Raw genomic sequence first — 23,717 nt, forward strand, 5'->3', positions numbered from 1 at the left:
ACCTAATGGGATTGTGGATTTGGGGGCACATCAGGAAAGATAAAATACATAGGGGCTTAGCAGGGGAAGGAGCCCTGGTGAGCACTTTTGTCCTCTCTTTTGCCAAATGAAAAACATTTGGTTTGTTGGGCAGGTTTTTATTTACCGCCTCTTCTGGAAGAGTAAAGATCGGCCACGGCGGATCCGAATGGAAGATATAAAAAAAGCCTTTCCTTCTCACTCAGAAAGTAGCATCCGAAAGAGGTTAAAGCTCTGCGCTGACTTCAAACGCACAGGTCATTAGTTGTGACTAATTATTTGTTCTGTCTCTTTCCAAGAAGGGAATTACGGAATGAAAGGCTAAGGATATACTGCTCACATATTTAGAAATTGAGAGTCATTAAAAGAAGGAAGTAGTAAATCTTCTAATTAACGGAGGTTCTGATTGCTTTTTGATTCGTGCCTGCCAGGAAATTCATTGTATGTTGTGTGTCACAAGGTGTAGGAAACCTGGCAGCGGGGTTTTTTTTCCGGCAGTCAGGCTAACTGTACCTAGACATTCTGGGACATTGCTTGGTTCAGTCTCGGTTTGTTCTCCTTGTTGCTGTCAGTGGAAGGGCCTTTGGAATTCAGAATGGTCTCCTTTTCTCTACTTTTTCTAGGGATGGACTCAAACTGGTGGGTGTTGAAGTCTGATTTTCGTTTACCGACTGAAGAGGAGATCAGAGCTATGGTGTCTCCAGAGCAGTGCTGTGCTTATTATAGCATGATAGCTGCAGAGCAGCGGCTGAAGGTGAACATCTTCCTGTTAGGTGCTGCCTGTGCCTGTGGGTTTGTTTCAGAGAAATGGGGATAAAGACTGTTCTCGCTGTCTTAGAAATGATGGTTACTAGATTATTAACCGGTTGCTTAAAAATTCAGGCTCGGAAGTACTCTGTGTATGTTGGTTCTGAGGAAAACTACAGTGTAGCTAAGTATCAGTGGGAAGGCTTAATGGGGACTTAGGGCATATTGTTTCATCCATTTCAGTGGTGACTTTAATCTTTGTTCTTTACAAGACAGGTGTGTAAACAGGGCAAATACTTCTCGGTTGTTTTCCATAGCCTTCCTGGTGGGCAGGGATGATGGTGCTGGACATGTGCTTTAGAGAACCACAATATCCTTCTCAGACCCAAACAGGAAAGATCCAGCTGGGGTGAGCTGGCACAGCTAGACCACTGAGTTAGAGTCAGCAGTAATGAGCATCTCTACTTAGCTTCCTTTATGGGCCTTAACTATCCATACATCAGCTGGCAAATTCCCTGAAATGTAAAGTATCTTCTGATAGCCTAAGGATGTAGAACGGTGACAGAGACAGTGAAGACTTTACAGAATCCATTCTCTATGCAAAAATGTACTTTGATACTCTGTACTTGGTACTTAGTGAAACTTGTACTTGGTACAAGTACAAACTTTTCCAGTTTATTGATTGGTTCATGCTTAGATTTGTGCTCTTTCAGGATGCTGGCTATGGTGAGAAATCCTTTTTTGCTCCAGAAGAAGAAAATGAGGAAGATTTCCAGATGAAGATTGATGATGAGGTAAGGCTTTACACTAATTTTTTAAAACTAATTAATTATTAGCACGCATGTGCGCACACTTGTGGGGGGGGGTGGGCAGGCAGAGGGCGAGAATCTCAAGTAGACTCTGCCCTGAGCGCGGAGCCCAGTGTGGGGCTCAGTGTCACAACCCTAAGATCATGACTTGAGCTGAAATCAAGAGTTGGATGCTCAGGGGTGCCTGGGTGGCACAGCGGTTGGGCGTCTGCCTTTGGCTCAGGGCGTGATCCCGGCGTTATGGGATCGAGTCCCACATCGGGCTCCTCCTCTATGAGCCTGCTTCTTCCTCTCCCACTCCCCCTGCTTGTGTTCCCTCTCTCGCTGGCTGCCTCTATCTCTGTTGAATAAATAAAATCTTTAAAAAAAAAGAGTTGGATGCTCAGCTGACTGAGCTGCCCAGATGCCCTGGTTTTATGCTAATTTTATTAGTACATCCCATTTATCCATTGTTATTTTTTTCCATTTATCCTTCTTAAAAAAAAAACAAAAACAGCTTTATTGAGGTAAGATTGACATACCATAAGCAGCACATATTTAAAGTGTACTATTTGATATGTTGTGATGTATGTTTATACCTGTGAATCCGTGTATCAAGATAGTGAATATATCTGTCACCCCCAAAAGTTCTTTGTACCCCTTCGGAATTCCTTTCTCCTGTCTCCTCTCTTCACTCCTTGTGCCCTGACAACCACTGATGCTTTCTGTCACTATAGATGAGTTCACATTTTCTAGAATTTTAGGTAAACGGACTCATACAGTATGTACTCTTTCTTTTTTTAATTGTGGTAAAATACACAGTGTACAATTTGGTAACGTTAGATATGTTCACATTGTTACATAACCATTTTCCAGAACTCTCTTCATCTTGCAAAACTGAAACTCTCTTACCTATTAAATGACGAGCCCCCATTCCTTCCTCCCCCAGCCTCTGCAACCACCATTCTACTGTCTTAGTGAATTTTACTACTCTAGCTACTTCCCTTAAGTGGAATCATACAATATTGATTTTATGTGACTGGTTTATTTTATCCAGCATGATATCCTCAAAGTTCATGCATGTTGTAGCATATATCAGAATTTCCTTCCTTTTTAAGGCTGAATAACATCCCACTGTGTGTATATACCACATTTTGTTTATCCATTCATCCACTGATGGACATTTGGGTTGCTTCCACCTCTCGTTATTGTGAATAGTGCTGCTGGGAACGTGGGTGTGCAAATATCTCTTCAAGATTCTGTTTTCTTTTGCATATATACCCAGAAGTGGATTACTGGATCACATGGTAGTTCTGTTTTTGGTGTTTTGAGCAACCTCCATACTTAACGTTCTTCAAAGCAGCTGCAGCATTTTACGTTCCTGTCAGTGGTACATAAGAATTTCAATTTCTCCACACTCTCGCCAACACTTGTTATTTATTATTTTTTTGATAGTAGCCATCCTAATGGTTGTGATGTGGTATCTCATTGTGATTTTGATTTGCATTTCCCTAATGATTAGTGATGTTGAGCCATCTTTTCATGTACTTATTGGACATTTGTATATCTTCTTCTGAGAAAGGTCTGTTCAAGTCCTTTGCCCATTTTTGAATTGGGTTTTTTGGTTTTTGTTGTTGAGTTGTAGGAGTTCTTTATAAATTCTGGATATCAATCTCTCATCAGATACGTGCTGTGCAAGTATTTTCTCCCATAAGTTGCCTTTTTACTCTGTTGTGTCCTTTGATGCAGAAAAGTTTTTGAGATATAGTCCACTGTATCTAATTTTACTTTTGTTGCTTGTGGTTCCATATCAAGAAATCATTGCAAATCCAGTGTCATGGTTTTTCCTGTATGTTTTCTTCTAAGAGTTTTATATTTTAAATTCTTATACCTAGGTCTTTGATCCATTATGAGTTAATTTTTATATATGGTATAAGGTAAAGGTTGAGCTTTGTTATTTTGCATGTGGATATTCTATTTCCAGCACCATTTGTTGAAAGTATGTATTCTTTCTTGTCTGTCTTCTTTCACCCTGTAATTATGTTGAGATTCATCTAGGTTATTGATCATTTGTTCTTTTGTATTGCCACATAGCGCTCCATAATGTGGATATACCACAGTTTAGCTAATCACCTATCAAAAGACATTTTGGTTGTTCCCAGTTTTTGGCTATTATGAATAAAGCTGCTGTCAATATTCATGTATAAATCTTTGGACACGTTTCTTTTTTTCTTGGGTAAATACCTACAAGAAGAATTACTGGGTTATATGGTAATTCTGTTACCCTTTTCTTTTAAAATTTTATTTATTTGAGAGAGAACACGAATGGGGGTTGGGGGGGGCGAGAGGGAGAAGCAGACTCCCTGCTGAGCAGGGAGCTCAATGTGGGGCTCGATCCCAGGACCCTGGGATCATGATCTGAGCTGAAGGCAGATGCTTAACCAAGTGAGCCATCCAGGTGCCCCTGTTTCAGCTTTGAAGGAACTACTGGACTGTTTTCCACAGTGACTGCATTATTTTTACATTCTTATTAGCAATGAATGAGGGTTCTAGTTTTTCCACATCCTCGTCAACACTTGTTTTTATTATTGTTGTTGTTGTTACAGCTCTCCTGTCAGATGTGAAATGGTCTCACACTGCTGTTTTTTGATTTGCATTTCCCTAGTGGCTGAGGGTGTTGAGCTTCTTTTCATGTGTTTATCATCCAGACATCATCTTTGGTCAAGTGTCTGTTCATCTTTTTAGTCTCCTCCTATTTTTAATTGATTCCTTGTTTTCTTCACATTGAGTTTTGAGAGTTCTCTATGTATTCTAGGTCTGACTCCTTTATCATGTATGTGATTTGCAAAAATTTTCTCCCAGTCTGTGGCTTGTCTTTTAATTGTTTGTTTTAACAGTGTTTTATGAAGAGCAGAATCCAAATTGTCAGTTTTCTCTGTTGTTTGTTGTTTTGGTATTTAAGAAATTTTTATCTAACTCAAGGATGCAAAGATTTTCTTCTATGTTTTCTTCTAGAAGTTTTGTTGTTCTAGATCTTACGTTGAGATGCATTTTGAGTTGATTTTTTTTATAGGGTGGCAAGGTATAGATTAAGGTTCTTTTTCTTACATATGCAGGTCCAGTTATTCCAGCACCATTTTTTAAAAAGTTGAATGACCTTTTAAAATAAAAATCTGATCATGTAACTTTCTTGCCTAAAGACTTCCTTTGGGTCCTCACTCCTTTTAGAAAGAGCTCTTGACATGATTTATAAGGTGTGCATGATTTGGGAATGTATATAACTCTAACCTTCTTTCATCTCCTGTCACTGTCCATCTTGTACTCTAAGCTCTAAATATACTAAAGTTCATTCAATCCCCTCAGTTTCTTTCTGTTGCCCTCCAGGATTTTGCGACTGCTTTTTCCTCTGCCTCGAATGTTTTCTTGCCGCTCCTCTACCATCTTACTTTCACCTAGAATTTGTATTTCCTTGGAAGCTTACCCTGACTCCTGCCCTCACTCCCACCATATTGGCTCATTATTCTTCCCGTCTTTATGTACATGTAACATTTTCTACTTTACTGTCAATGCACTGATATGCAGTATTGAATTTGGTTGGTTATTTGTCTCTTCCTCACTAACGTGAGGTCCATGAGAAAGTAGTGCCTGGCATGTGGTAGGTGTTCAATAAATATTTGTTAAATCAGTGAATGATTGTAAATGAGGTCAGACAGTGAGTGAAGAAGCAGTGTGGTGGTCTTTTGAGGTTGGAGTGAAGAATGAGTGGATGTCTAAGAATTTCAGAAAGTAAGGATTTTGTCAAATAGCCTTCAGGATTGAATCTTGCTTAGAGAATTGGCCACTTTTTAGCTAATTGTGTATACTCTTAACTGGTCTGTGTGGACAAGCACTTTCCTCTTGTCTTAATTCCCTGATTATTTTGCGGGGTCAGTAAACGTTATTTAGGGTCCCAGGAGGGGACAGACATTTTTGACCAAACCAGTAGCAGAGGTAGAATGGACCTGGGGTTAAAGCCAGTACCTTGTAGAACATGCTTAACATTTAATTATAGAATGTACTGGCCATTCTAAAGAAGCCCTTTCAGCAGTTGGGCAGTCAAATGCATCCTCAGTCTCTTTGAGCATCATGAGAGAGGGGCAGCACTGTCTTTGAGAACTCTCAGCATATCCCAAGGGATATGGGGCTGAAGGGTACCACTGTTCCGCATATTGCTCCTTATACTGGCTGAGATCTTGATTTCTGTGTACTGTCATAACATAAGTTCCATAGCGGGGAAGAAGAGTAAGCTGAGTACTGGGCAGGTTTATATGCAACTGTTGATCTTCATGCATAATTTAAGAAAGCATCAAATTGTACATTATTGTAATTACTCCAACCTTCTAAGTATGGCTAGATGTAGAGCAAATGTTTCCCACAGGCCTTAGAATCTCTTTCTATACCTCAGGTTCGCACTGCTCCTTGGAACACCACAAGGGCTTTCATTGCTGCCATGAAGGGCAAGTGTCTCTTGGAGGTGACTGGGGTGGCAGATCCTACAGGGTGTGGTGAAGGATTCTCCTATGTCAAGATTCCAAACAAACCCACACAGCAGAAGGTGAGACTCTGAAATCCTAGAAACGATCAAGGGAGGAAGAAATGGAGGTTAAGGAGTGGAAGTGAAGGGGCTGGAGGATCTGGAAAACACTTAAGTTGACGGGATGGCTTACATGCCTACTAGAAGAAGTTTAGCTTACTACAATTCTTGCCTGTTTTGTTTTGTGTTTGAGGTAGGATGATAAGGAACCTCAGCCAGTGAAGAAGACAGTGACAGGAACAGATGCAGATCTCCGTCGCCTTTCCCTGAAAAATGCCAAGCAGCTTCTACGTAAATTTGGCGTGCCTGAAGAAGAGGTGAGCATGGAGACTCTGAGTCTCCTAGGGGGGCTTTGTATAGAGAGGGAAAAGCTAGGAGGCAGATGCAAGGAACTATCTGGATAATTTTGTGGTGTACATTATAGTACACTGGATCTTAGGCAATTTTTCAGGAGTTAGCTTTCCCTAAGCTTTCTGTTTCATTTGCTTTGGGTGATTTTTTTTTTTTTTTTGGTCTGACTTCCTAAGTGTGTGCCTTGGTTTATTCTTTGAAATCTCTGATGATTTAGGTGTGTGTGTATTTCTCTGTCTCTCTTGTAGATTAAAAAGCTGTCCCGCTGGGAAGTGATCGATGTAGTCCGCACGATGTCCACAGAGCAGGCCCGCTCTGGAGAGGGGCCCATGAGTAAATTTGCCCGTGGGTCAAGGTTTTCCGTGGCTGAGCATCAAGAGCGTTACAAAGAGGAATGTCAACGCATCTTTGACTTACAGAACAAGTGTGTTGTTTTAGTGCTGCAGAAAATCCAGGCTGGAAAGGGGAGGGGTCCCAGCCTCTATATTATAATGAAGAGGAGGAGGTCACTTGATAATGTGACTAGGTGGTCAGGTATCTGAGATTTCAGGGTGGTATCTGTTCATAATCCTGCTAGAACACCTGCTCCTTTCAGAGCAGCTTGGCAAAGGTTTTGCATTGGCAAGAGGTACTCTGGGTTCCATGGCAACTTTTGTAGCCTGTTTGGGCCTAGCAGTTACTACAGTGGTGATAGGGGACAGTGAGTGTTTTTTCCTGAAGGCTTACTTGTGAGAGGATGGTAGCACTCTATTAAAAGTGACCAGCGTGCTGTTTTATTTCTCAGGCTTTCTCTAGGAATTCCAAAAGAGTTGCTGTGCTATTTCATATTTCAGACTTGCCTTGTTGACAAAAGTCGAGGAAAACTTTGTAAAGCTTTTCTGTTAAGGCCCCCGTGTCTTAGTGGATTTCGAGTATTCCTTTTTAAGGTTGATTTCCCAATTTCCTACTGTTGACTAAAGCCATATTTCTTCAGCTCTGTATACACTTTCGTGTTTCCCTTCATCTTGATTTTTGACATCGTTTTTTTCTCTTTTCAGAGTTTTGTCATCAACCGAAGTATTATCAACCGACACGGACAGCAGCTCAGCTGAAGACAGTGACTTTGAAGAAATGGGAAAGAACATCGAGAACATGTTGCAGAATAAGAAAACCAGCTCTCAGCTGTCACGTGAGCGGGAGGAGCAGGAGCGGAAGGAACTGCAGCGGATGCTACTGGGTGAGGGTAGTGGCTTCACAGACAAGAAAGAGAAGGATCGGAAAAGTGGGAATAACTGCAGACTGACAACTGAGCCACAGCTGGAGGCAGAAGAAGTGGGGGGGGGATGAGTGTAGAAAAGCCCATAGATGACGTAGAGAGGTCACTGCAGGCCGGACTGGAGGTGTGTCTTGGGGGCCGGATGGAAGAGATGCTGCCAGTCCACTGCTGCCTCTGTCTGTGTCAGGCCTGTCCAAGCCAGGGCTAGCGGCGCTTACATCAAGGGGGCTTTATGGGCATACATCCTAGAGGCTAAGAGTTTTTAAGACAGATTTCGTGGATAAATTTGAGGGGTTGCTCTTGAACCCTCTGAAATCATATGTAAAATTCTGTGCAACTGTGCTTTTTCTGAGAAGATCCGTTACTTTCAGAAGATTCTCAGAGGAGTCCTAGGCCCTAAATAGAGTTAAAAATCACCAGCCGAAAATTGCAGAAGTTGAGAGTGGGGATGATAAAGGCCTGAACTGGTTTGGGATATGGATATTGGGAATGAAAAGAGGTGAAAAATCAAGGTGACTGTAAGATTTCACTCCGGGCTTGCCAGAAAGATGGTGGTACCATTGATTAAAGTAGGAAACGTCAGAGAAAGAAGCAGGTGTGAGAAGGGAAGATGTAATGGGTGGAGTTTGAGGTCCCCACGACACTTGCCAGTAGAGACGTCAAGCAGTCAAATGAAAACTTGAATATAGATACTATGAGAGGGAGGCTAAAGGCTGAAGATGGAGATTTAAATGACTGTTCTCACTCCCAGTAGTCTTTTCCTTTGTTTCCTCCTCCCCTTTGTTTCCTCCTCTCTATAAAAGCTTTGTGTAATTTTGTGTTCTGGCTACTTTGTAAAGATGTGGTAAAGCCTTCCCACTGGGGCGGTTCTAGACCAGCAGGATCCACGTTACAAGGGAGCTTGTTAGAAATGCAGATTCTCAGGCCTCCCATCAAACCCTACTGAATTGGAATCTAGTGTAATGAGAAGCCTCAGGTGATTCCTCTTCATTCAGTGTATTTGGGGGCTGGTGGTGACGATGTTTTCGGTAGAACCGTATGATGCTTTCGGTAGAACCGTACCTTTGTGGCCTGTTGAGCTTCGAGGTCTCCGCTCAGCCTCAGGAAAAGGACCGTTCGGATGGGTGGGGGAATGTGTGGAAATCTTTTTCTGCCTTGCAGCAGCAGGTTCAGCAGCGTCAGGAAACAATCACAGAGATGATGACACAGCTTCTGTGACTAGCCTTAACTCTTCTGCCACCGGCCGTTGTCTCAAGATTTATCGCACATTTCGAGATGAAGAGGGGAAGGAGTACGTTCGCTGTGAGACAGTCCGAAAGCCAGCTGTCATTGATGCCTATGTGCGCATACGAACCACAAAGGATGAGGAATTCATGTGAGTTTGACTCACCGCTGTCCAGTATAATAAGGAGGATGATGAAAGCAGGGGATAGGGGTGAGGGTAGGTGCTGGTGTTTTAGTGACAGGATTCTGTGCAGCTGGAAGTTGGAAGTCTGTGTTGATTGGGTGCCTTTATGTCTTTGGGTTTGGACAGAGCCAAATCACAGGGAGAATTTCAAATTTGTTCCAAGATAAAGGCACGTTTTCAGTTCCACCTGGGTCCTTTGCATTATGGTTGGTTGGCAGAAATCTCAGGGATGACTCAGGGCGTCTCATTCTGAGGTGCTGCTCTGCACATGGAAGGCTGATCAGTGGGGGAGATGGGAATGCGGATAGCCCCTTTTATTTCTGTCTGGATGGATTACTTTCGTTCTGAGGTGTTTAGCTATTGGGACCGTCGTCTTGGTTTAGCTTTGCTTACGGTCCTGTGATATTTTTCCCCCTTGCTGTTCAGTCGGAAGTTTGCCCTTTTTGATGAACAGCATCGAGAAGAGATGCGAAAGGAACGGCGGAGGATTCAAGAGCAACTGAGGCGGCTTAAGCGGAACCAGGAAAAGGAGAAGCTTAAGGGTCCTCCTGAGAAGAAGCCCAAAAAAATGAAGGAGCGTCCTGACCTAAAAGTAACTATAATGTGGCATGGTCATAGCTAACAAGGCAGAGGAAGAAAGCATACCTCTGCCCTTAGCTTTTGGCATCCTCCCTAACTGGGAATGAGGGCAGTATTGTGGAGAGCTGGTGTGAACTGGTGTGGCCACTCAGGTGTTAGCACTGCTAGTGTGACTGGTACCGACAACCTAATCTGGTACCATTGGGTGTCATTTTATACTTCGTATGTTGGAAATACTTCCTAGGGTTTGAGATAGGCTTCCTTGAGAGATGTTTTTTACGTGTACTTTTGTGTGTGTGTGTGTGTGTGTGTGTACACGTACACACATCTTTTAAAGATTGTACATATTAAAAGAAGCAACAGGAAAGAGACTTACCAGCACAGGTTGCTTTCCATGCCTGAAGTAGGATTCCAGATATTATAATACAACGTAACTAATGTACACCGTGAAATGAGGCCACTGCTGTATGAAATGATAGCTGTCTCATAGTGTGTTGGAGTAAGTGATATAATGCCTGTGTAGCACTTTATAAATTGTAAAGTTATCAGCAGAGGTCATTAAATATTTTCAAGTTTCTTTCTTATATATGATATTCCATAAATATGATACAGTGTTGATCCTATTTTATAGCTGAAACTGAGGTCAGTTGCAAAACTGAGATGGGGACTTGGTATTATTGAGCCTTTTCCTTGGGACCGGAAGTATACCCGTGCTGCCTGCCTGTGCCGCTGAATGCAGCCCTGGGCTTCCGACAGACTTTCTCCTGCATATTTAACATTTTCATACTCTGCAGCTTAAATCGAGAATGGAAATCCTCTCCCTTTTCTTCCTTGCTTGAGTTTTTAAAAATGTCCAGTCTCTGGATTGCATTTTATTTTTGATGTGTCATTTCCATTCAGGCTCTTGTCCAGTGGCTTCTGTTTGAAAGGTGTGTAACAGTTCTGTATGACGGAAGTTCTGCACCTGCCTTATATGTATTTTGTAAAGCGAACATTAGGCTGCCTGTTTACCTCTGACACATTGATAACTTTTCCTTTTGTAGCTGAAGTGCGGGGCTTGTGGTGCCATTGGGCACATGAGGACAAACAAATTCTGCCCCCTCTACTATCAAACAAATGCTCCACCTTCCAACCCTGTTGCCATGACAGAGGAGCAGGAGGAGGAGTTAGAAAAGACAGTCATTCATAATGATAATGAAGAACTTATCAAGGTCGAAGGGACCAAGATTGTCCTGGGGAAACAGCTAATTGAGAGGTAAGGGATAGCAGGTGGGAAGTGCTGTGGAGAGATACGTTGGAGGTTGATGATATCAAGGGGTGGCAGGGGTGGATGTGATGTGTTCTCTGAAGTGGAACTCAGAGCTTGGGAACTTGGATGGATTTTCCTCAGTAATTGTTGCCAGTAATGACAGTTACGGTCTTTTGTCATAAAGCACTCCTCAGCCTCTACCACTTGCCTTGGGGCATGCGATGTTACTTTTCTGAGTCTCAGTTTCCTTATTTTAACCAAATAAAACCACCCTTTCCAGGGTAGTTATGAAGATAAAATGACAGACTATATAAACGTGTAGTATGGTGCCTGGCATATCGTAGGTGCTCTTCCTGTTCTACTTGTGGGCACTCCTCATACTTGGCAAGTCCCTAATCTCAGAGTGTTCCATAACGGACCATCCCAGAAAGACCAAGGAGACATAAACTATGCCTATCCCTGTCTCTTGCTGTCTGAGAATTTAATAGATAATCAAGTGGAGAAGTTTTTAAATTAAAAAAACATTTTCCCCCTAACTTTTAAGTGGAAATTGCAAACCTACAGAAAAGTTGAAAGGCTAATAGAGTATATCATTCCTCTAAAGTCACCAACTTAACGTTTGTCGCATTTTCCTCTTTATATGTCTAAAACTTTTTTTTTTCTGAACTATTTGGAAATAAGTTGCAGGCATCTTGATGTTTCACTCAGAAGTTCTTTACCACGCATAGTCTAAGAATAAGGATATAACAGCATGATACTACCATTACACCCAAGAAAATTAGCATTAGTTCAGTAGTATCTAATACTTGGTTTTTATTTAAATTTCTCTGGTTATCTCAATGTCCTTTATGGCCTGCCCCACCCCCAACTCAGGATCCAATCCCCGTTCAAACGTTAAGTATTTTGAGTGTCTCTTAATCTAGAACTGTTCTCTCCACCTATTTTGATTTTCATGGCATTGACTTTTTTGAAGAGTCCAGGCCAGCTGTCTCCTAAAATATCCCATATTCTGGATTTGTCTGATTGTTTTCTCATTGATTATGTTTAGATTAAATGTCTTTGGCAAGATTACTACATAGGTGATATTATGTACTTACTACACCACATCAAGAAGTACATAATGTCAGGTTTTCTCACTATTTTGATCATCTTGTTTAAGTGGTGATCCCCAGAACCCTCTATAATAAAGGTATGTTTTTCCCTTTGTAATTAGCATATGGGTGAATATCCTGTTCCCTAACAATCTTTCTCTCAGTAGTTGTAGCATCCATTGATGATCATTGCCTAACTCCGTTGTTATATTGGGGGTTGCAAAATAGTGGTTTTTCTAATTATAGCATTCTTTCTACATTAACTGGCATTCTATAAGGAAGAGCTTCCCTTTTCTTTCTGTTTGAGTATTTCTATGGATTCTGAAATTCTTCCTTTTGTACACTGAATGTAATGTAATTTATTAACACTATTTGTGATTGTGACGCCCATATTATCTTACATTTGACCTCTTAAAGCCAGATCCTGTGTCCTTTTGGAACAATCCTGTAAATCTTTGAGAGTGTCTTTGCTTTTCTGACATGAGATGTTCTAGGCTGTCCTTGAAATTTCCTTGTTCGAGACCTAGAATCAGCCATTTCTTCAAGGAGCCCTGGTTCCTTTTATTGGGGAATGGCTTTTAGAACCAAGATCTAGGTGTTAGGTATGCTCATTGCCACTGAGATGTCATTGCTTCTAGGCTTTTAGTGGACAGAACTAGGAAATAAATATATATTGTAAATCACATATCAGAACTTTCATATCAAAATCTCCAATTCAAATCATATCTACAGATTCTTCTTCCTCTTCCCCCATTCATATCTGTATCCTTTCTGTTTCCCAGCATGAATATGTTTATTCATTTGCTCTGTCTGTACATCTGTTATGTACAGAACAGTTTGAGAATTACAATGCCAATAGCACTAACAACAAACCTATTAAGTAAATTCAAGGTGTTTCCTGTAGTTTGTTGTCCTTAGACTATATGCCACTGCAGTTGTACAGTCAGGTTATTACATTCAAAATATATTTGAATTCTCTTTTGTGTGTGATTTTTAATCAATTTGATATATAGTTATATTCATTTGTTTCTTATTGAGGTAAAATTGGTAGATACCATTATGTAAGCTTCAGAGGTACAGTATTATAGATCAGTATTTATACAGGTTACAAAGTGATCACCACCGTAAGTCTAGTTACCACCCATCACCATACAGTCTGTTTTTGCTTCTATTAAGTTTGGGGTTCTTTTTTCCATTCCTGATTTAATTTATCAATATCTGTAATAGTCATTATGTTTTGAAGCACATTAGAAAAGGAAAATTTAGTGTCTTGATGCCATACAATGGAAAGGAAGAAGTTGAATGGGCTTTTAGTGATTGAGGGAAACGCAAACTAGTTTTTTTTTTCCAAACCAGTTTTTCATTTCTTCCTTGTTTCCATTGTAAGTTTAGCCTCCTAGCTCTTGAACCCTAAGATAGAATGTTGGAGCCGGAAGGGTTCTTGAAATTCCTTTAGCCTAGTTCCCTTATCTTCCGAATAGGAAACTGAGGTGAAGTTGTGGCTTGCCTAGTTCTTTATTAATTTGGAGATCTTACGAGGCCTTGCCCGAGCTGAGCCTTAGAATATGGATATCTTGGGGCGCCTGGGTAGCACAGTCGTTAAGCGTCTGCCTTCGGCTCAGGGCGTGATCCTGGCGTTCTGGGATCGAGTCCCACATCGGGCTCCTCTGCTGGGAGCCTGCTTCTTCCTCTCCCACTCCCCTGCTGTGTTCCCTCTCTTGCTGGCTGGCTCTCTGTCAAATAAATAAAATCTTTAAAAAAAAAAAAAAAAGACTATGGCTATCTGGCCTTTGGTTTGGGTTTTTCCTCCTCAGGCTCATGCTCAGGTACTTTGGACTTCTTCATTGTAGTTGCTTTTTTTCTGGGGACTAGAGTTAGGGACTGCATGCTATGAAAGTGTTATTGATTACAGTGCAGATGAGGTTCGCAGAAAGTCTCTGGTTCTCAAGTTCCCTAAACAGCAACTTCCTCCTAAGAAGAAACGGCGAGTTGGAACCACCGTTCACTGTGACTACTTAAATGTGAGTATCTGCATTGCTTCTTTCTGACCAGATGGGGTTCCCATTGATTCCTCCAGCCCTCTAATGCATGGCTCTGGCACAGCCTTAGATTCTCCCTTTGGCCTTGCCCTGAAAATTATGTGTACTGTTCATTACAAGATTCCTAAGCTATAGCTAGAAAGTATTATTTGTTTTTCTTATCTAAAGAAGTACTCTGATTTCTTGTTTCTCTTTAGAGACCTCATAAGTCCATCCACCGGCGCCGGACAGATCCAATGGTGACATTGTCCTCCATTTTGGAGTCTATCATCAATGATATGAGAGAGCTTCCAAATGTGAGTTCATCGCATTCATATCTACAGTAGGAATGACAAAGCCGTTTGTGTTCTATCTGTGATTTCAGATAGAGGGCAGTAGAGTATACTCATAGGTATGTGGAACTCCTAATTCCTTGGGCTGTAGTTTTTTGGGTTTGTTTTATTTTTATTTTTTAAATAGTTTAGTAGACGAAACAGACCTACCTGCTTCATCTAGAAAGATTCCTTTGAGAGTCGATGGCCAGGTAGACAGGTAAGGTGTGAGAGAGTCTTCAGGAATTAGCCCTGACAAGTGTTCTTTGCTCATGGATAGTGCTGTCTCTTATTTGCACAGACCTACCCTTTCCATACTCCAGTCAATGCAAAGGTTGTAAAGGACTACTACAAAATCATCACTCGACCAATGGACTTACAAACACTCCGTGAAAATGTGCGCAAACGCCTCTACCCATCTCGGGAAGAGTTCAGAGAGCATTTGGAGCTAATCGTGAAAAATAGTGCAACTTATAATGGTAAGAATCACCTGTTCCTTGACTGCAGAGATCACCTTTCAGATCCTTATTTGTCTCTTATTAGTCCTAAATTTAGACTAGGTTGGACTGACTGAAAGGATCTATAGTGTATGAGTGCATTTGGGGCTTATGAAAATCAGATAGTGCACATTTTTGTCATTTAATGTTGCTTCTTTTTAGTCCCACTTTTTAATGTATTTTCTGGAGAATTTGGAGTCTGTCTGTTGAAATGAAACAGTTGCAGGGAGATCAGTGGGAGGAAGAAGTGGGCCTGATTAAATAGAAGGGAGAGACAGTGTGGATGGAACCTATGCAGAGTGTGTACCTGCGACCATATCTGCTGTGGGTGAATCTTGGATTTGATCTATAGATTTGTTATAGAGGCTCTTACATGTTCACTTTGCTCTAAATCTGCAAAGGGAGGGGGGGAAGAAATGTGCTTTCTGTGTCCTAAAAGGGGGGAAACAGTACAGTTTCTGCACATCAGGGATCAAGGTTTCTGATCTCCAGTTGTATCCTGGAGCACAGATTCATGTATTTAAGTGTGGGGATTAAGGGTACAGATAGAGAATGAAACCTGGCCCTGCCACTTACTGATTAAATTACCCGGTTACCTTAGACAGCCTCTCACAGCCTCCTCAGTTTTGTCATCTGTAAACATGGGACAAGAGCAGTGCTTAGATTCCCAGACGTTTTATAAGCAAGCCTGACCCATTTATCTAGTCTCCTGTCCGATGCCTGGCTCCCATACCTACTAGAGACTCCTGCCAGATTCAACGTTATATTTCACTAAATATCCTATGCCTTTGCTTCATGCCCCTTGCACAGTCTTTGCCCCGTCTGGAATGCCCTTTGTTCCCTTTCAGTGGGAACATGCCCTATGAATTTCCATTCATATTTCCAGACCAGCTCGTATCCTCTCTTCATGAAGACTTACTCAGACTCCCCAAAATACCTATTTTTTTTTAAAGATTTTATTTATTTATTTGACAGAGGTAGAGACAGCCAGCGAGAGAGGGAACACAAGCAGGGAGAGTGGGGGAGGAAGCAGGCTCATAACAGAGGAGCCTGATGTGGGGCTCGATCCCATAACGCTGGGATCACGCCCTGAGCTGAAGGCAGATGCTTAACCGCTGCGCCACCCAGGCGCCCCAAAATACCTATTTTTTAAAAAATTGTCCTTCCCAGCACAATTAAATCAACTTAATGACTCTTACTATGTTGTATATAATTATTTACTGAATCTCCCATCACTTTGTGACCTCCTGGAGACACTATGTCTTATTCATCTTTGTATTTTCAGGGCCTAGCAGAGTGCTAGTCACACACAAGGGAAGAACACATTTGTTAGGCCCAACTGTCATTCAAGTTACAAGGATAAATACCTAAAAGTCAGATTGGAAGAGGAATGAGAAGGTGTTTAAGAGTCGACTTTGAAAGTACAGAGCTGAGGTACCTGTGGGTCATTTAGGTGGAGATGTTAGTACAAAATTGAAAAATCTAAGTTATGACCTTGTCGCAGCTTTATATCCCCCTCTAACTCAATCTTCTTTCTTCCTCCTACCCAATGCTGATGACAGTAGTAGTAGCAAAACTACCAGTGGCTCCAGGTGTTTTACTTGCATTATTTTCTTTATTTCAACATAAGAAATCTCTGAAATGGGTACTATTATAATCCTCATTTTACAAATGAGCAGATAAGCTTATAGTGTTTAAATAACTTGACTAAGGTGGTCACACTGCTAAAAAGTGGCAGAGATGTGAATCCATTCTCACCTCACAGCCCTGAAGTTGTCTTCTGCAGAAGTACTAGCAACCTCCTAATTGCTGGATCAAGTGGCCACATTCCAGAAATACCTGTTTATTTAAACAACTTCATTGAGATAATAATTCACATACTGTACGATTCATGCATTTAAAGTGGTTAGTTTTAATGTGTGTTACCCATGTGGTAGCATGGCTTGGTACTTCATTCTTTTTATCATCACATAATATTCCACTGTAGAGATATACCCCATTTTTAAAATGTGTTCATCAGTTTGTAGACATCTGCATTATTTGTACTTTTTGGTTAGTACAAATAATGCTGCTGTGAACATTTGTCTGTAAGCTTTTGTGTGGACATTTGTTTTCATTTCTCTTGGATATATACCTAGGGGTGGAATTGCTGGTGACTCGTGGTAGATGTTTAAGTTTTTTGAGAAACTGTCATATTGTTTTCCAGAGCAACTGCAGCATTTTTAATCCCATCAGCAGTGTGTAAGGGTTCTAATTTCTCCACATCCTTGTCAACACTTGTGTTACTATCCATCTTTTTTATTCTAGCCATTTTGGTGGATGTGAAGTGGTATTGTGGTTTTGATCTGCATTTCCCTGGTGTTCCAGGAAATGGGGTTGAGCATCTTTTTCCCCAGTTTTGCTGAGCTAGAATTGATACACAGCACCGTATAAGTTTAAGGTGTACAGCATAATGGTTTGGCTTACTGTAGTGTGAAATGATTACCACAGTAATTTTAGTAAGAATCTGTCATCTCATAGACACAAGAAGAAGAAGAAAAATTTTCTGCCTTGTGATGAAAACTCTTAGGATTAACTATCAGTAGCTGTACTGTGTATCATACAGCAGTGTTAACTGTAGTCCTCATGCTGTTGTACAAGTACTTTCTTATCTTATATTTGCAAGTTTGTACCTTTTGACCACCTTCCTCCAATTTCCCCCTGCCTCTGGTAACCACAAGCCTGATCTCTTTTTCTACAAGTTTGGTTTTGTTTTTGTTTTTAAAGATTCTACACGTAAGTGAAATCACACAGTTTTTGTCTTTGATGTTGAACATATTTGCATGTGCTTAGAAGTCTCTTGAACTCCAGTGTGGTTGGCACTATTGACCACTTGTCTCTGCTCGATACTCTCTTCTCTCTTTTCTAGGAGTACTTTCTCTAATTATTTCTTATCTTTTTCATTCTCATGACTTCAGCTGCCATATATCCACTGATATCACTGTCTCCAGCCCGTGCCTCTCTTCTGAGCTCCATACTCATGTTTCCGATTGCCTGCCAGACATGTCCATTTTTCAGTGCCCTACTGGCAACTCTTTATCTGGTTACCTTATTTAGACTGATGATATTACCGTCTGTCTCATTGTACAACCTAGAAATGATGGTCATTGTTGGTTCCACTCTCTCTGCCCCATACTCAGAGATCACTAAGTCCCATAAATTGTACCCTCTACAGTTTGCTAGAACACATCCCCTTACTTTCAGTCTCTGTCCTTGCTACTGTCTTAGTTGAAGCCCTTGTCATTTCTTGTTTGACCCCTTGCAACAGCTCCAGACTTTCCCTTTGCTGCTTGCCTTATTCTTCACACTGTTGATAGGGTAATTTTTTCTAAAACACAAATTAAAAAAATTTTTCCAGCAAAAAATCCTTAGTGGCTTTCTGTCACCTATGAGACCTTTATAATGTGGCCCCTCCCGCCTTTCCAAGTTGCATTTCCTGTTTCTCCCCCACACATACCTGTGTTGCAGTTGTACCAAACTGCTTGCAGTTCCTGTGAAATGTGGTGTCTCCTGTTTCTGTTCATTTGCTTATTTTGTATCTTTGTATACTTTTTCTTTCCTCCGGAATGTCTTTGTACCCTACTGTCTACCTGATGGACCTCTACTCTTCATTAATGACACTAAAATGTCAGTCACAGCAAGCCTTCCCTGCTTCCCAGTATGCAGATTTAATTGTTATAAAAATAGGTTACAACACGTTTCATATGCAACCCTACCATATTTCATAGCAACCAGTGTATCCCTCTATTTGCACTATACTCAGTTTTTTAAAACTTCATTATGGAAATTGTTAGGTATGTACAGAAGTAGAGAGAATAAACCTCAGCACATCTATTCATCTAGTTCAGCAATTACCCTCATAGCCGATTCTTGTTTAGTCTGTATTTCCAGACATATCATTTCATCCATAAATACTTCAAGCACTCCTACTCTGTCTTGGCAATGATTTATTTTCATATCATTTTCTTTGACCCAATGTGTTCATTTGAACACATCACAGACCATCATGAATCATGTGTTGGGGCGCCTGGGTGGCTCAGTTGTTAGGTGTCTGTCTTCGGCTCAGGGCATGATCCTGGGATTGAGCCCCGCGTGGGGCTCCCTGCTTAGCAGGGAGCCTGCTTCTCCTCTCCCACTTGCTTGTGTTCCCTCTTGCTGGCTGTCCCTCTCTCTCTGTCAAGTAAATAAATAAAATCTTTAAAAAAAATCATTTGTTGGGGCGCCTGGGTGGCACAGCGGTTAAGCGTCTGCCTTCGGCTCAGGGCGTGATCCCGGTGTTATGGGATCGAGCCCCACGTCAGGCTCCTCTGCTATGAGCCTGTTGCTTCCTCTCCCACTCCGCCTGCTTGTGTTCCCTCTCTCGCTGGCTGTCTCTATCTCTGTCAAATAAATAAATAAAATCTTTAAAAAAAAAATCATTTGTTGAATGAATAAACAAATGAATGGTTAATTAGTTGAGAATAGAGTTGAGGTTTGGGGTGTGGGGAACACTTACATAAACGAATGGAGGAAGATAGTCAAAGGAATACTGAAAGGAAATAGAATTACTGGCTAGTCGAAAATCTTAACCGTCCCTATAATGAGCTTAAATCAGGGCAGCCGTAAGTGGGAACTGTAGGAAATAGTTCGAGGATTTTCTGAAGCTCCCATTACGGATTTTAAGGAAACTAAATAGTCCGAGATTGGATGGAAAGTCTTTTATGACAAAGGCTTTGGATTAGCCATATGTTGGGAGGACATCACAAACCATGAGTTGTGTAAACAAAAATTGCAATCACAAATTTTATATGCTAAGTATGGAGAGATTATAAATCATGCCTTCATCTCCTCAGCCATCCTTAAACAAATTGACATTCCCCGTTCATTATTATTACTTTCAAGGTATTAAAGGCAGCAGTATCAGTAGTAGTATAGTTGGATGTACATAAATAAGAGAGTTAAAATTAGTTTTTTATCTATATTGTGTATCTGCCATGTGTTAGCACTGAAAAATGGAGATAAGACTGTGTATCTCTCTAATCTAGCAGCTAGGCTGGTGCCTGACACATATTAGGTGTTTAAAGTAAATGTGTTAAAAGTCTAGAGAGGTATTGGCAGCTCTCGTCTCCTGTGTTTAATGGTCTTATCTCTTATTGTTCCTCTACAAATTTAGGTCCAAAGCACTCATTGACCCAGATCTCTCAATCCATGCTGGATCTCTGTGATGAAAAACTCAAAGAGGTAAGATATTTAAAATGAGAGAAAGGCAGGGGTGACTGGATGGCTTAGTTGGAAGAGTATGCAACTCTTGATCTCGGGGTCATGAGTTTGAGCCCCATGTTGGGTGTAGAGGTAACTTAAATAAATAGATAGTAAAAATGAATAAATAAAATGAGAAAAAGGCATGGAATTTGGGGAGGGCTGGTAGCAGGGTTGAGGAAGGAGGGAGTGTAACAGAAGAGTAGAGAAATGTAGGAGTAGCAGATCTTTAGTATGTTAGAGATTGGAAGGGACCTTAGAGATCATATAAACCAATTCCTTCTTTTGTAGATGGAAAAACTGAGATCCGTAGAAGAAGATTACTTGACCCAGACATCATGGTTATTAAGTAGTGTAGCTAGGATTGAAATCTAGAACCCACATAACTTTAGAAAAGCCCAAGGAAAGTGCATTTCCAAGAAGTCAGCTAGAGCTGAGAGACTGTGTTTTGGCAGAGAGGAATTTTAATTTCTAAAAAATTTTCTTTAGAGAGTGAGTGGGGAGAGGGACAGAGGGAGAGGGGGGAGAGAGAATCTTAAGCAGGCTCCACGTGGAGCCTGACACAGGGCTGGATCTTAAAACCCTGAGATCCCGACTTGAGCTGAAATCAAGAGTCAGACACTTAACTGACTGAGCCACCTAGGCACCCCTAAAAGATTTTCTATGATTTTCTATATTCCATTTTCTTTTTTTTTTTTAAGATTTCGTTTATTCCTTTTTTTGGCGGGGTTGGGGGGGGAGAGCAGAGGGAGAGGGGCAAGCAGATTCTGTGCTGAGCATGGAGCCTGACGTTGGGCTTAATCTCAGGACCCGGAGATCATGACCTGAGCCGAAACCAAGAGTCAGATGCTTAACCAACTGAGCCACCCAAGCACCCCTATATTCCACTTACCAAAAAAATGGCACCTTACAAGCTTACAAAAAATGGAAGTATGATGATGATGTTAATATTAAAGTGGACATTTCATAAAAGAGGATAGTAAATGGCTGATAAACATGGAAAGATTCCTCAACTTGATTGATCATTGTGGAAATGGAAATTTAAACCATGTTTAGGTATTACTACATGCCCACCAGAAAGGCTAAAATCTGAAAAAACTAAAAAATAATTTTAAAAAACTGATAGTACTAAGTGTTGGGGAGGATGTGGAGCAATTGGAACAGTCCTAGTACAGTCTGAATGATTTTTTTTAAAGATGTTATTTATTTATTTATTTGACAGAGAGCACAAGCAGGGGGAGCGGCAGGCAGAGAGAGAGGGAGAAGCAGACTCCCTGCTGAGCAGGGAGCCCGACGTGGGGCTCAGTGCCAGGACCCTGGGATCATGACCTGAGCCGAAGGCAGACGCTTAACCGACTGAGCCACCCAGGCGCCCCTGAAACGAATTTATTGGGTTAGATTCCCTTATGTAAAAGTCGCTAATCAATGATATGTTCCGTGTTTTCAGCAATAGTATACAGCAAAAACAGTGTAACATTAAAACCTAACTAAAATTGTTGTGGGAGCTAAGTTATCAATTCCCAGGGATGTATGTTTTTGGTGATCTATAAGAACAGGAAATAGAATACCTAAAGGAGTGATTGGTACATCCTTTTCAATCCTTTAACTAGGATATCATTTCTCTCATTTGGACTTTCTGCCTAGAACTGAAGTTGAGAATTCAAAGTTAGGCTTTTTTGGGCAAGGGCAGTAGACAACTGAACCGTAAGTTATCCATAAGTTTCTGCAGTGATTACACCTCAAGGAAACCTCTGTTTTTCCTTTGCTTTGTTTCATACCAGAAAGAAGATAAATTGGCTCGTTTAGAGAAAGCTATCAACCCCTTGCTGGATGATGATGACCAAGTAGCATTTTCTTTCATTCTGGACAACATTGTCACCCAGAAAATGATGGCAGTTCCAGATGTAAGTAGTCTCTGTGCTAAAGATTGTGAAGACAGTGTAGGGGAAGAGAAAGGACATTAGAATGTGAGTGTGTATGTGTGTAGGGGAGTTTGGAGGGTAGTGTTTGTAAATTCAAACTGGTATGATTTTAGAAAACTGACTCTTTTGCCGTATGAGTGCTTGATCATTAAAATCAGAGGCCAGGAGCCTGTGGATATAGAGAGATTCTTTCTTCCTGTTGTTGAAAGTTCCTGAATAGCCCTGGAGAGAAATTAGGATGCCAGCTAATGGGAGGCTTTGGGTTGAGAGGTGCTTCTTGACAAATTGGCAGTTTATTAATTATCCAGTGTTTATCGTCTTTTTGATTTTTTTTTTTGTCTTTTACAACTTTATGGCAGGGCTACCATGTTCACTGTATATATCGTTTTTTGGTAATGATTCTCCCTTAGGAATGCTGAACTGAATTTCCTTTTGTGTTGTAGGCATATGTTATATATGTGTTAATGCTATAAAACTTCTGGATGGGACTGGGGAATAAGAAGTTTTAATTGTGAGTATAGAACAGGGGTTCTTCCTTAAAGGAATCCGTGAACCCTTTAAGTTATATACAAAATTTTGTGTGATTATATGTCTCTGGGAAAAGGGGTTCATAACTTTTGTTGGAACCTTAGGAATATTTGTGACCCAACGCAGGTTGAGAATCTCTGGTATAAAGAACGGTTTCCATTTAATTTCTCATGCTTTGTTTTCTAGTCTTGGCCATTTCATCACCCAGTTAATAAGAAGTTTGTTCCAGATTATTACAAAGTGATTGTCAGCCCAATGGATTTAGAGACTATACGTAAGGTGAGTGATTCGATCTAAAATGTCTTTTTGGAAGCCAATAAATTTGTACATATATCTGAGTCCCCTGGTTCTTTTAATCACAGAATATCTCCAAGCACAAGTACCAGAGTCGGGAGAGCTTTCTAGATGATGTCAACCTTATTCTGACCAACAGTGTTAAGTATAATGGTGGGTATTTCTCCTTTTTTTTTCTTTCCATCATTCTATCCATCCGGTGTTAGTTAGCATTATTAAAATTTAATTGCATGAAGTAGTCTTGAACAGTACTGTGCCTTTTTTTTTAAGCAGGCACATATTTTAGTGTGTTTTGTAAAGTTTGCAAATAACTTTTAATGATGGAAAAGCAATGTACGTTTATTTTTTTAAGCGTCAGAAAGCACAGAAAAATGAGAAGAGAATAAAAATCAAATTGGTATTACTTTGGGCTTTGCGCCATCACTGCTTTCCATGAGATGTGAAAATTCACCTGTGCTCCAGGCCCTTAGATGGAGCTTAAGGAAATATGTGTCTATAGACCATGAGCTTTCTCAGAGCATGGAGTTTTTGGTCAGTACGTGAACCAATAATATATGCCAAGTTGTTACTTCTGTGCTAACTACTCAATCTACTGGTTGGAAAGACGTAGTCACTCTGCCCACATAATTCACAATCCAGTTTATGGAGAGAGGCTGTTAAAATGCAGTTTGACAAGGGCTGTGTTAGAAGGATATACAAAGTGCACTAGCGGAGAAAACGGAGCACCTTCTCCTACGGGTTAGGAAAGGCTTCATAAATAAGCTAATAAAGATCAGTTTTGAATGACTGA

At 40.9% G+C, this 23,717-nt stretch overlaps 1 protein-coding gene across 11 annotated transcripts in view; it reads left to right on the forward strand.

Moving 5' to 3' along the window:
- The window catches only part of TAF1 (TATA-box binding protein associated factor 1), a 72,749-nt gene that overhangs the window by 15,643 nt on the left and 33,389 nt on the right, over positions 1-23,717 (forward strand). For 9 of the 11 annotated variants that reach the window (XM_019809740.2, XM_034649843.1, XM_019809741.2 and 6 more), the window contains 17 exons: positions 134-275; positions 642-772; positions 1,479-1,559; positions 5,998-6,147; positions 6,324-6,443; positions 6,726-6,901; positions 7,515-7,693; positions 8,894-9,107; positions 9,567-9,732; positions 10,763-10,974; positions 13,972-14,080; positions 14,296-14,394; positions 14,711-14,888; positions 20,098-20,165; positions 21,965-22,087; positions 22,820-22,912; positions 22,996-23,080. In XM_019809740.2, coding sequence (XP_019665299.1) covers positions 134-275; positions 642-772; positions 1,479-1,559; positions 5,998-6,147; positions 6,324-6,443; positions 6,726-6,901; positions 7,515-7,693; positions 8,894-9,107; positions 9,567-9,732; positions 10,763-10,974; positions 13,972-14,080; positions 14,296-14,394; positions 14,711-14,888; positions 20,098-20,165; positions 21,965-22,087; positions 22,820-22,912; positions 22,996-23,080 — 2,326 coding nt within the window. Of the gene's footprint in view, positions 1-133; positions 276-641; positions 773-1,478; positions 1,560-5,997; positions 6,148-6,323; positions 6,444-6,725; positions 6,902-7,514; positions 7,694-8,893; positions 9,108-9,566; positions 9,733-10,762; positions 10,975-13,971; positions 14,081-14,295; positions 14,395-14,710; positions 14,889-20,097; positions 20,166-21,964; positions 22,088-22,548; positions 22,617-22,819; positions 22,913-22,995; positions 23,081-23,717 lie in introns of those variants that run through there. The other 2 variants (XM_019809742.2, XM_034649842.1) reach the window with 2 other exon arrangements.

Source organism: Ailuropoda melanoleuca, chromosome X (assembly GCF_002007445.2).
Source record: "Ailuropoda melanoleuca isolate Jingjing chromosome X, ASM200744v2, whole genome shotgun sequence".
Classification (NCBI taxonomy): domain Eukaryota; kingdom Metazoa; phylum Chordata; class Mammalia; order Carnivora; family Ursidae; genus Ailuropoda; species Ailuropoda melanoleuca.